Source organism: Lactuca saligna, chromosome 5, assembly GCF_052625555.1.
Source record: "Lactuca saligna cultivar CGN05327 chromosome 5, ASM5262555v1, whole genome shotgun sequence".
Classification (NCBI taxonomy): Eukaryota; Viridiplantae; Streptophyta; class Magnoliopsida; order Asterales; family Asteraceae; genus Lactuca; species Lactuca saligna.
The window spans coordinates 253,959,446-253,972,948 of record NC_136421.1 but is presented as its reverse complement, the minus strand read 5'-3'; the positions used below and the strand labels follow the sequence as shown (position 1 = coordinate 253,972,948).

The window sequence follows — 13,503 nt, the reverse complement described above, 5'->3', positions numbered from 1 at the left end:
TAAAAAAGGATCGTTTCGAAGACAAAATGATAATTAGGGATGACTATATAACAATGGAGAAAGATAAGTACCCGTTGCAGTTCCCTGAGTTTTAAAATTACTTACAGATTAGGTTGCAAAAGGATCGTTTGTTGTTTTTTTAAATAACATGTTGTAACTGTTAAAAAAAAATCTGCAAACTATATTTTTTAATATAAAGTCTTCACTAATTGATATAATCAACAAACTAAACAAAAATATGAAAGCATAGCAACGTCTTGTAAGATTTAATAAAAATATTACAATACATAATAAGTTAACAACTCGTCATTACTCTTCATTTCAAGGATGTTTTATATCAAAATCAGAGTTATAGGTTTGTGAGAAACTTGCTGAACCACCAATATTAAATGCCATTTCTGCAGTAGAAATTATGTGACGTGCTCCGCTACCAAACGCCCTTCCAGTACAATTATTTCTCGTGTGTCCAATTTGACCACATGTAGAACACTCTTTTATAATTGGACCCTCGCCTTGGGATAGAATGCGATCTGTGTTTCTTGGCCTGCCTGGCTGACGTTTATCCATTATTGGTGGCTTAACAATCATCAAATCATCGGGGATCTCCCATTCGGATGGCTTTGGCAGAGGGTTTATTGATTCCTCATATGTTTTCCTCAGTGTTTCGGTAAAGTAAGCATTTAATGCATACCTCGAGCAGTCTTCGTAATTGTTCATTGTTAAACATCTTATGACATGACCACAAGGTATCCCATCAAGTTGCCAATGCCTACATGTACATGTCATATGTTTGAAATCAACAATCACATTTTGTGCCCCCTTTTTTACCTCGCATTTCGTATTTGAGATCATGCGAACATCCCATTTGCTAAAACTTTTCTTGTTCTCTTTTACAATTTCATCCGCCCAAGGGGTAAGAATTGTTGTTGCTTCCGCTAAAAAAAGAGCCAAAATGAAGAAGTTAAGATCAATAACATCAAAATTAATAAAACATTAATATTAAAAATTTACTTAATAACTGCAAAGTTACGTCTTTGAAACCACCATTGTTGCATTGTAGCACGAAAAAAATCGATCAACATAAGTATTGGCACCTTACGTGCGTGTCTAGATAATGCATTTATAGACTCCGCACTGTTGGACGACATAAGATTGTATCGGTTCCCTTTAAAATGTGCTTTGGACCAAGTTTCTGGATTTATACTTTTCAAATACTCCCATACTGGTTCTTTTGTCTTTTTCATAACATCCATGGCGGCATCAAAAGCATCAACTGTGTACGCCCTACACGCCTCCCAAAAAATTCCTTTAACCGTCTTACTCTTGCCGAATCTAGAGACTATGTTGAAATACAAATGGACACCACATATTCCATGATGAGTGTGAGGAAAAATGTTGGCAACGGATGTTGCTATAGATAGACACCTATCAGATATAATTGTAAGCTCCTGCATATTTCCTATGCAATCACGTAGTTTTTGAAAAAACCATGTCCAAGAATCGGTACACTCATTTTTGCATATACCATATGCAACCGGTAATATTTGGTTTTGTCCATCCTTGGTAACTGCAAGTAACATGGTACCTTTGAACTCGCCCTTTAGGTGAGCTCCATCTACTACTAGGGTCGGTTTACAAAAATTGACAAAAGCGCGTACCTACCATACATTGTATATCTATTCAAATACACCAAAATAAAAATTAAAAATTAATATAATATGATAATACTAACCGAGCAACCGAGTGCGACGTACAAAAACTCAAAGCGGTCATCAACATCTGTTTTAATATGTGTGACAGTACCCGGATTATGTTTGGCCAAGTTGTGACAATACGCCGGAAGTTTGGTAAAAGAATCCTCTTTCGAACCCCTTAACGACAACAATGCATATTGCTTCGCACGCCATGCCTGATGGTATGAGATATTGATATTCAATTGAGCATTCATATCATTAACAATTTCTTTTCCCCGATAAACTCTACTATAGTCTTCAGCCAAAACATCAACAACATATTCACCCAAAACATATTTGTTTGCTTGTCGATGATTAGGTTGCAACAATGTTGAAGAACATGTGTGTACATCAACAAATTTATTCACTTGGAAAAGACCATCAGAATTTTTAATTGCTTTTGCTCTTAGTAACCAAGAACAATTTTTCGAAACACACACAGCTTCATACCTTGATTTGGTGGATCTACTTGTCCTCGTCTGGAAACCTTCTCGAAGATATTTTTTACCAATACACCGCTTTAAAAGTTCTTTGTTCTTAAATATACTCTCACATTGAATCTTTTGAAGATTCATGTCTACCATCTGTGTTGGGATATCTTCATTAATATCAACTGGCCATGCTGGTACAGGGGGCATACCGTGAAAAAGGTTATCGGGAAACTTAGCTTTAACTTCATCACCCAACTCATCTCTATCGGAATTGCTTTGTAGCTCGCTTATATCTAAACATACATCACCAACATCAACATAATGCCCGTAAACATGATTTTTTTCATTTTTTTGACTTGAATTTTTTTTCTTTTTTGTTTTATCTACCACACGCCTATTCATAAGTTTAACTTCTTGTTCGGCAACATCATCACAACGACCACCCACATGATTAAGATATGCACCAACATCATCATCACCAACAAACTTGTAATTCTCAGGTTCCACATAGTGAATAGGTGAATAACTAACATTAACATTTTCAGCAACACTGTGAAACTGAGGTACACTAGGAGTATTGTAAGTACCTATCGGATCGTTGCTCCCTTTATAACTGCATAAATTACCAACAACCTGGTTTCCAATTTCACCACCCCCATTAACCTCCTCAACTTCATCAACCACCACAAACACTTTCACAACCCTTCTTCCACTACATTTGATTACGTTTATCAACATTCTAACATCCATGTCTTCAACTATAGCTATATAATAATTTAATTCAGGATGGTGGAAACGAAGACTGATTCTATATTTGTCTAACAAACCAATTTTGCTTCTTACCAAAGATACAAAATCACTATAACTAATATACTCAGAAAATATCAAAGCAAGTTCAGAAATACCTCCCTGTGGACATATGTATTCCAGATTAGTTCTATTAACTTGCCATCTCCCACCGGTTACAAGACAAACCATATATTCAATCATTTTTTGAGCAAATTGTAGAGAGAGTTCCTAAACAAATAACAACCAAAATGATATTTTTTCTACAAAACTATTTATATAGCAACCTGATTTCATAGTCAAAACAAACCATTTCATAGTCAACCTAAAAAAAAAATACAAAAATAACAACGATTTCGCAGATACAGTCATAGGATTTCGCAGATGGACCTATTCCATCTGCGAAATTACCCCTATATATACAGCAAAAAGCCACCTGCGAAAGTACAACCACCTAAAGCACAGTTGTGCTTTAGGCACTTGTACTTTCGCAGATGAGAAGCCCATTTCGCAGATGGGACCTTCTCATCTGCGAAATGGGTGGCCATTTTTGTAATTTCGATTTTTTTTGGCTATTTTTGCAATGTCATTAGTGTAAATGGATATTTTTGTAAATTTCTCTTATTAAATGCACTTGAGCGGTAGAATAGTCCATTAATTAATAATTCGGTGGATAATCCTTGAAAAACTCACCCTTTGATAAACATTTAATTAAAAAAAATCTCATATTATTTGCCCCTAATCATTATATTAACTTTTTCTTTAATTGATTAAAATGATTATATAATAATTTATCTTTTTTCTTTTTACTATAATGATTAAGTGATTATTTAACTTTTAATATTAATAAATAGTTTTTCTTATGGGTAATTTTAAATAAATAAATAATCGTGTGATATTGATTGATTAATTATTTTTACTTGTTATTGTTTATTTTAATATTAAATAACATTCATTTCCGATTAAAAGCTATAAGATTGATAGAATTTTCAATTACACCCTTTTAATTTCCAATGAAGTTTCACTTGATAGATTTTACTTATTAAGTTTTTAATATACAATGAATTTATTTTATTATAGTTTTAGATAACTTATATAAGATAATGTTACTTATTAAGTTTTTAATATACAGTGAATTTATTTTATTATAGTTTTAGATAACTTATATAAGATAATGTTCAATGTTAATGAAAATTAAATATAACTATATCGTTTTCTGGTTTATAAAAAATAATACCAATTCCTTGCATGTGTCAATAAAAACTTAAATCAATAAAATATTTTTATATTTTAAATTTATAAAACAAAAAACGTTTGTTATATACTATTTGCATGCATCTAATAAAATTATTTTATATAAAAGAATTATATTTAACACACGGCAATAATAAAATAATATTTCAACCCAACGGATAATAAAAAAGTTCAAATACATTCTCACTTAATCGATATGTATCCAAGGTGCTACAGAACTACGAGACCTAAGTTGATTGTATAATTCAAAATGATGCCAATACATAGTTTCCCATGTAGATGTTGACGAGCTTTCTATGGGCATTCCAATACATTGTGGTAGGAAGCATTGGGTAATTTCCTTTCAAAAACACCGACATATAATGGATGTCATTTACAAATGCCAATGTAATGGCTCGGTGGGGTTGAAACTCTTCGGGACCTCTCCAAAGAGCAAAGCATGTCGTAGATTGTTCGTGGCTTAAACAATGAACGATCACACCAAACTTGTTGGAAATCCGGTAACCAGTCAAAGGCATATGTAACCAATATCGAGAAGGTGCAGGTGTTTCAAACCAACACAATGAATCGTATACCTCGTTGAACCCGTCAGTAAAAACTCTATGATATGCGTAATATTGACTCTCTAACTCTTCAAGCAATTGTTTTCAAATATAAAGCCATTGGTCTTCATTGTACCCTAGACAGACAACTACCGCTCGAGACCCACAATTTCCATCACCTTCTACATCATGTATATCGTCAATATAATCATGAAATATATCTGGAATACTTCTTATATGGAATGGATTATGGCTCGGTGGTTCATCATTTAAGTCAGGTTCTTTATTTAAATCGAACCCAACAAACTCTGATGTGGTTGAGAAGTTATATCCACTAGGAGCTTGATTTGGAGGATTGACTTTCCTTTTTCGGTGTTTCTTCACACTTGGTCGTCCACGAGTGTTTTTTTGAACTATAGGCTCCCCAATGTTATTTTTTTGCGGATCATATATCTCTTGTAGCTTTCTTATATAAGCTTGTTTCCTTGCTTTTGATTGCTTCTTGAAGCTTTCTTTATTTTTATTTTCAACTATATCATCACACAAAATATTGTCGTCTACTACAGGTGTCGTATTTGAAATATCAAGCTTCCTCCAAAAGATATCTATTGAATCCAAGGGTATATCTTCACCTGCATTGAAATATAAAATAATTATTTACATAACATTTTAAAAAAAATCTACATGTGGTAGTTGAACATACGAACCTGAATTCGAGTAGCCAGAAAGTATGCAAGCACATGGTAACCCACAACTGTTACGAAGTTTGCAACCACAATTCAAGGAGTCTGAATTTAGATCATTCAACCTTTGAAACCCTCCTAATATTATATCTAAAGTTTCGTTTGAAACAAAACCACGCAGTAACCGAAAGCACTTCAAATTGTGGTGATTGTAGCGATAACATCTGCTATTTTCAAAACTTTCGTTGATCGAAGTTACCTGTGACTGCACAATTTCAGTAATATTTTGCACAAATATATCTAGATTGCAATTTGGGGAGTCCAAATTTTTCTTTAACTTGGAATGTGCACTCTTAACTCTATTGGATGTGCGGTTTCCAAAATTTAGATGTTGATCAACCCAAACCGACACAAACATTTCTTTGTACTTATTTAACCATGTATCCTCTACGTATCTCAAAGCACCTGCGAAATAAAATAAGTTAACAAATAAGTACATACTTAGTAATATGAAGGTTTTGATTTAAAACATAGTAAACAAACAAGCTTACTTGGATAATCTGTGAACATTGATTGAAGTCGTTCATAGTTTTCTGTATACGCCATCCATGTTGGAGACTCAGCTAGTAACATCCATTGTATTCTAAAGGACTCCCGATCATTTTTCAACTTGATAATTCTGTTGCAATGTTTCAAAATGTTTTGCTCAATATGCCATTTACACTGTAATCGGGCAGCATCCGGAAAAACTGTTTCACACGCATTGATGAGTGCCAACTCTCTATCTGTGATTATTACACGTGGGGGCATGCAATTCTCAAGTGTTGACCTTAGACAATTTAACACCCAAGTATAGTTGGCCTGATTTTCTCTATGTATAAAGGCAAAACCTATAGAGAATGTCTTTTGAGTTGAGGTCACACCAACTATTTGAACAAGCGGCTTATTATATTTGTTCGCTTTGTATGTGACATATATTATCAATACATGTGGAAATGCACGCCATATCTTCCAAGATGTTGGATGAACAAAAAAATAAATTCTCCAACTCATTTGAAGCACCCGTAGTAAGCTCATAGATATAATTATTGTTGTGCAAAATGGACATAAGAACCTACATTGGAGTTTTTCCAGCTCTCTCGTGCATGCGAATCTTTTGTTGTGCATTGTATATTGTTTTAATTACCGACACATTGTTTTTGTTTTGCTCCTTCAATGTTGACAAGATATGGTGTGGCGCTACATGCTTTCTTGTTAAATTTGCCACCAAACGATTCTCATCAACAGATAATCGTCGTACAAATGGATGACCCTCCATATGTTGTGCAGGTGCATGATTATGTTCATCACATTTTACCCTTAACGTCCATCGATCCAATACTTTTGAATACTTTCCTTGCAATTCAAATTTACAATTAGTCTTTCTGCTTCCAGATGCTCTAATTGTGTTAGTAGCTTTATACTCTCCACTACGATCACATGTAAGTATGACTTTATACACGAATCCGATCACACATGTTTTTGATCTTTTTGTGATAATGACATATCCTAGAGATCGTGCTGTGTTTTGTGTCCATTCAAACAATTCCTCACGAGACCTGAACATCTGAAATTGAATTTTATATGTCGTAGAATATTTTTTTTTATTTCAAAACATCACAATCTAGTATAATCATATAACCTGGTCGGTGAAAAATTGCGATTTTTTAGTAGAAACATCTTCATTGCGAGCAGACAAGTTGATTCCGAACAACTTAAACATATCTATATACAAAAATCACAATAGATATATTTAATATAATGTTGCACAAATACAAAAACCATAAGATTTTATATAAAATAATTCAATATTTTTTAAACTAAAAAAATAGTGTATTAACATAAATAAATATTTGCAATTATTTTAATAAAAAAAAGAAAAAAAATGCAGCACTTAGATACATCCGATTAAAGTTTGTAAATAGAAGCTTCCACATGAAGCGATTATTTAATTGGAACAAAATATATGCATTTATGTAAACTTCGAACAAAGGGTTAAAATGAAATTTTTTTAATCTAACGGGCTATAAATATAAAATTGTAAGATATAAAAATGTTACTTTGTCAAAACCCTAACATATTAAATCAGCCGCCAGGAAGGGAGTAACATAACAAGAAGCGATTTCTGGCGACAAAATTCAAATTCCGACGGCTTCTAAATGCGATTTCCGGCAACAAGAGGCGAATTCTGACGGCGGTCTTTCTCGCGATATTCCAGTCGTGTTTCTCTCAATCTCTTTTACTCTCGTTCAGTCTTTTCCGGATATATCGTTATGTCTCCGGCGTAAATTATGAGTGGCTCGCTTTTCTCAATCCGGCCATGGTGGTTCAAGGTGGTTTAAGATACTCAGAAGGTGTTGAATGGTGGTTAATGATGGTTGAAATGGTAAAAGGTGTTTGACGATGGTAAATGGTGGTTCCAGTGATCTTTGTTTCGATTTCTCTTTCTCCCTTTCTATCTCTGGCGTGGTTTGGTTACCGTTAGTTAGTTGTTGTTGGCGGTAGTTTGTTGATTGAAGTTGGTTCCGGTGGTGAACAAATGTTTTGATGATTATTGTTAATATACCAATTAAATGTTATATTTGGGTTTATATAAAATGTTTTGGTTTATTAGTTGTTTAAATGGATTAATAGTGTTCAATCTTCAATGTAATTGTAGTTTGTTCATAATCTGAAAATTTATTCTTTTTATAAATAAATCACAGTCTTCAAAACATTAATATCATCCATATACATGAAAAAGTTGAATACGCATAAAAATCTGTAGTTAATGTTTTCAATGTAATACTTTTTATTTACTGGATAAAAAACTTGGAAATAAAAAAAAATTAAAAAAATTAAAAAAAAAGCTGAAAGAGTTAGTTGAAAGTCAACTACCAAACAAGTCATGATTGGAGGGGTAGAGTCATGAAAAAGGGGTAGTGATAGTAGAACCCTATTTGTAATTAGTATTTTGTTAGATTGCCATATATAGGCAGGACAGCCACAAAATTCTTTTAGGGCGGTGCTCATAAATTAGTTAGAAACATAAATAAAAGTAACATTGAAAACATATATAAATTCATTGTCTTTCCTAAAAAAACTACAAAATCACTAAGGTTGTGGAATAGGGTATTTTGTTAGGTCTTTTTACATTTGTTGAAATTATTTTGTTAGGTCTTTTTGTCTTTGTTGGAACTATTTTTTTGTTATTTTAGTACTTGGAATATGATTTATCCAATGTTTTATGCTAGTTGAAATATGATTAATGTAATGTTTATTTGCTATTTGAAATATTGTTTATGTAATGTTTTTTTGTTACTTGAAATATGGTTTATGTAATGTTTTTTAAAGTTACATTTTGTTGATTTTAGGTTCATAATGGATCACGATCAAAAGTTATTTCTCGTAATTCCTATGTACTTGTACATCCGTTATTTATGGAAGAGGGGTGTTAAACGATTGCGGGATAATGATACGGAAATGACGAGACATGAATACATATTGGAGTTATTACATCATAATCGTTTACAATGTGTTGAAGCACCACACATGCCACGTGACTCTTTTGTACGACTGTGTGCTCATTTCAGAGCAAATTACTCATTAAAGGACAACAAACATGTATCAGTTGAGGAAAAACTGGTTATGTTTTTTTATTATGATCGGCCATAATCAACGTTACGTGATTATCAAGCGGAGTTTTCAACACTCGAAGCAAACAATTAATAAATTTTTTTATGAAGTTTTGGAAAAAATGATGATTTTCGCACAATATTTTATAGTACCAACTTCTTTTATCTGAATCCAAACTTTCCAGGACATAATAGGAGGCTACGACGGGTTTTCAAAGGGGTGGTGGGTAGACTTGATGGCACTTTGATACATGTTGTTGTCCCTGCTAAGAAACAATATTTATATAGAGGTAGGGGAAAGGGAGATTACTACCAAAACGTATTGGCAATTTGTGACTTCAATATGATTTTTACATTTGTTATGGTCGGGTGAGAAGGGTAGCGCATGACTCTAGAATATTATTATCAGAAGCGGTAGCTGATCCACAAGCATCATTCTCGTTTCCACCGCCAGGTAAGTTTTTGTTTCTTGTAATATTTTTATCTTACTTTGAAAACTGATTAGTGTTTTGCATTTTTTTACAGACAAATATTATTTTTGTGATGTCACGTATGCACACACTTGAGGTTTTATGGCCCCTTATTGTAATATGATGTATTGACTTGGAGATTTTCGTCGAATACGTGCATTGACCAATAAAGAAAAATTTAACCATGGACATGCAAAACTTCAGAATGTCATTGAGTGTGCTTTTGGTGTTTTGAAAGCACGCTTCCATATATTGAAAAGGATGACATCATTCCTGTTTGTGACACAAAGAAACATTGTCATGACATGTTTCGTGCCTCATAATTTTATAAGGAGAGAAGGACCGAGTTATGAGTATTTTGCACGATACGATGAACCTAATGTCTCGTTTCGAAATAATAATGTTGTTGTTGATGATGATGAAGACGGGATTCCAACATATGGTACTGCAGCAGACCGTGAATATATGACTCAGTTACATGATGAAATTGCTGATCAGTTGATGCACGATATAAATTGAATTGTTTAAATGAAATTGTTATTGTAAAATCAATTTTTTTATTGTATAACTAATTTAATTGCATGAAATTTATTTCCAATGTTATATGATTATTATTATTATTAAAATTTTGGTGTTTGAAAAATCTTTTTAAGTTTGTGAAATCATTTTTTTAAAATTCAATTTATGTCAGCTGCCTACATATGTTAACAAATAAACAATCTTCTTATTGCAGACTGCAGATGCTTGGTCCAACTCTTCTGCTGTAGAGGCTTGGCAGATGTAACACCCATGTGTTCTGGACTTGTTATAAATAGCGATGTAATAGTCTAGGTTAACCTTTGTAACCCGTCTTGAAATAATAAATATGTATTACTTGAGTATTATGTGTTTTATGTTTAATTGTATGACTTAAATGAATTAAGAATAAAAATAAGCATCAAAATGAAATGTTAGATAGTCCTGATATCTATGAATGATGTGGTAGTGGTCGTGACGAGGTTTTCGAATATATAAAGAATGTCGAAATCCGAGTTATAACGAAGAAGTTATGATCTGTCGAAGTTTCGCGACAGAACCGACACGACGCTGAATGATGTAAAATATGAATTTAAGATAGATAAATATCTAGCCTTAGTGATCTAAATGAAAGTCATAGAATACGTTAAACCGTGAGCGTGCATAAAAAGAATGCCCAAATTTAACTTTGTATGAGGAAGTTATGATTTTTCGAAGTTTCAGCTTAACAGTAGACAGCCCGAAGTTTGAATTTGAGATCGAGTGAGTTTTCGCCGAAACAATCTAAATGAGAATTGAATATCTCATCAATAGTAGTGCAACGACGGAAAGATAGACAAAAACGGACGTCGGACGAAGGAGTTATGATTTATTAACGGAGTTTTCCTGTTCCGGCTTACTAAAAATAATATAATAAATATATAATAAAAATAAAATCAAAATTAGCCGATGGAGTCTAAACGAAAGTTGTAGATCTTGTTTTTACCTACGTGTGGAAAAAAGAACGTCGAAAACGGAGCTCGTATGCGAAAGTTATGAATTTATGAAGTTTGGGGCACGAAACCCAGTACTGTGTTAGAGTTCACGACGTGAACACTGTGTTCATGATGTGAACTCAGAGATTTGACCCTTCCGGAGCTGGCAGACCCAAGTGGACGAGTGACGCATGCAGTGACGATCAAGCCCCATGACGTGAGCATTAGAAACTCACGACGTGAACCCAAAAAATTCAACCTATAAATAGAAATAAAGGGTCAGCCGATTTAGGTTGCTCCTCTCTTACTCTCATACTCCCGATACCCTCTCTAAGCTCTATTTTAACCCCGAAGCCCCAGTATCATCCCTAGACCCGAAGCGAGTCCCGAAGCCCGAAGATCCCGAGAAGAAAAGAGTTTCCGAGACGAAGCTTTGCCTTTGAGAAGCCCGGTGTGTGAAGATCTTCCAAATTTATCGAAGAATACTGTTGTTAAGGTCGTAGTGTTGTCTGATCATCTTCTGATCAGGTGAGTGTATATTTTTTTTCTTCTAACACATAGATATAAAGTATCTCCAAGTGAATACGTTCTATGCGTATATAGATGTATATTATCTGTTACTTAGAATGAATCTGTATATTTGGAACGAGTATTAAATAAATATCTTATCAGTTTTTAAGTTGCATATATATATGAGTAAATTACACGAATGGTCCCTATGGTTTGGAGTAATTTACACATTTGGTCCCTAACTTATTTTTTTAACTTGGAAGGTCCCTACTATTTGTTTTTGTTACGTGTTTGGTCCCTATTGTTTGTTTTTGTTACACACTTGGTCCCTATCTTACCTAAAAAGACTATTACTTAAATAGAGAAAAATGGTAGGGTAGGTAAGGTAAGACAAGGGGGTGGGGTTAGGGGTGTGTTTATTTAAATAAATTAAAAAATCAAGGGAAAAATAGTCTTTTTTAGGTACGAAAGGGACCAAGCGCGTAACAAAAACAAACAGTAGGGACCTTCCGAGTTAAAAAAATAAGTTAGGGACCAAACGTGCAAATTACCCTAAACTATAGGGACCATTCATGTAATTTACTATATATATATATATATATATATATATATATATATATATATATATATATATGCATCTGTATATTGTTATCTACCAAATGTTGGTTAGAACTTGGGTAGATAGTTGATGTGTGATAAACTGATGAGAGGCCTCGATGTTGTTGTTGTTGACCTAGTCATCTAGCGGAGTATGGATGACGACCACATACTCTTTCTAGACAGTCTTGTGGAACGCTAGCAGGTTCATAACATGTAGGTGTTGTGAATGATGTGTTCACTGGTGTACTCTATCCCCCTCATGCTTTCCTTTAGGACATCTATTACTGAGGAAACCCCTTGAAACAATGTTCGTCCCTATGAAAATCCTAGATTAGGTCCCTTATAATAGAAGTTGTTTTAGGGACGTAAAGTGAGGATAACGGGAATGGGTAATCGGTTTATTGTTGGTTGATGAAATTAAATATAATTATTTATTGTGGGTTGAAAACCCTATATGCTCACTAGGTTCCCAAGCCTGATCTACTCAGTTTTGTTTTATTACAGGTAGTGATGCGAGAGCATAAGTTGGATGACTTATCAAGATCTTTTGATATTAGACCAATTGTTAAATGTAATTGTTGTATGGTCTATCTTTTGTTGTTTATGCTTTTGGTCTGTTTATCGGAACATGACATCCCGAATATTGTTATATAATGAAAATGCATATCTTGATGAAATGCTTTGATAAAATTTATTTTATCATATTTTGTTTTGGGAACAAATTACGCAACTCTTTTAAATTAAAAGGATTTACTCTGAAATTATTTTAAAAGCATAAATGAAACCGGTCTTTTCTGGTCGTGATTTTGGGGATGTCACAATTTGTATCAGAGCATTAGTTTAAGCGAACTAGGAATTTGTAGGATTTCTAGATTTAAACTTAGAATGCTAAGTGAAGATTGAGATATGTGTGTCTGTTATATTATAGACACGAACACTAGTATATTTTAGGAAGATGCCTAAAATGCCCTTATGTTCTAGATGTTATATGTTGCCATATATGATATTATTTGTTCGGATCTACGGTTTGTTGTCAGCCAGATCTGGAGACTTTATGTGTTTAGGATTCTAAGCGTATGATTACGGTATTAGAACTAGCATGTAAACGTTTCGTAGTGATAAAGATGATTTGAATATCTATCGTGAATGAGGATATAATTTCACATTATTCAGTGTATAGATCAAAATGGAAATAACCAGAAGTGGAGTTGGAAATGTGGACGAGAACAGGAATCAAATACTTGTAATAGAGCAAGTAGTTATTGCAGCAGCAGCACCTGAGCCAGTGATAATGGTTGGGGTGCAAGCCATGATTCGGGCTATGATAGCCGAACAAATGGAAGAAATGCGA

The 13,503-nt window shown here is 33.6% G+C and overlaps 1 protein-coding gene across 1 annotated transcript; it reads right to left on the bottom strand.

The window, feature by feature from the left end:
* Positions 1 to 6,543: 6,543 nt before the first annotated feature.
* Positions 6,544 to 7,191, bottom strand: LOC145046532 (uncharacterized). The gene is made up of 2 exons (XM_078994818.1): positions 7,111 to 7,191; positions 6,544 to 7,035 (listed from the first exon to the last, which is right to left on the bottom strand). Exons 1-2 carry the CDS (start codon positions 7,189 to 7,191, stop codon positions 6,544 to 6,546), a joined length of 573 nt encoding a protein of 190 aa, XP_078850944.1.
* Between the last annotated feature and the right edge of the window lie 6,312 nt (positions 7,192 to 13,503).

What these genes read in the sequence shown, in the direction of transcription:
- LOC145046532 (XM_078994818.1), bottom strand. Translation starts at nt 7,191, where the DNA reads ATGTTTAAGTTGTTCGGAATCAACTTGTCTGCTCGCAATGAAGATGTT. An exon ending in CGCAATTTTTCACCGACCAG is followed by an intron (nt 7,036 to 7,110) that starts GTTATATGATTA and finishes ATTCAATTTCAG; the next exon opens with ATGTTCAGGTCTCGTGAGGA.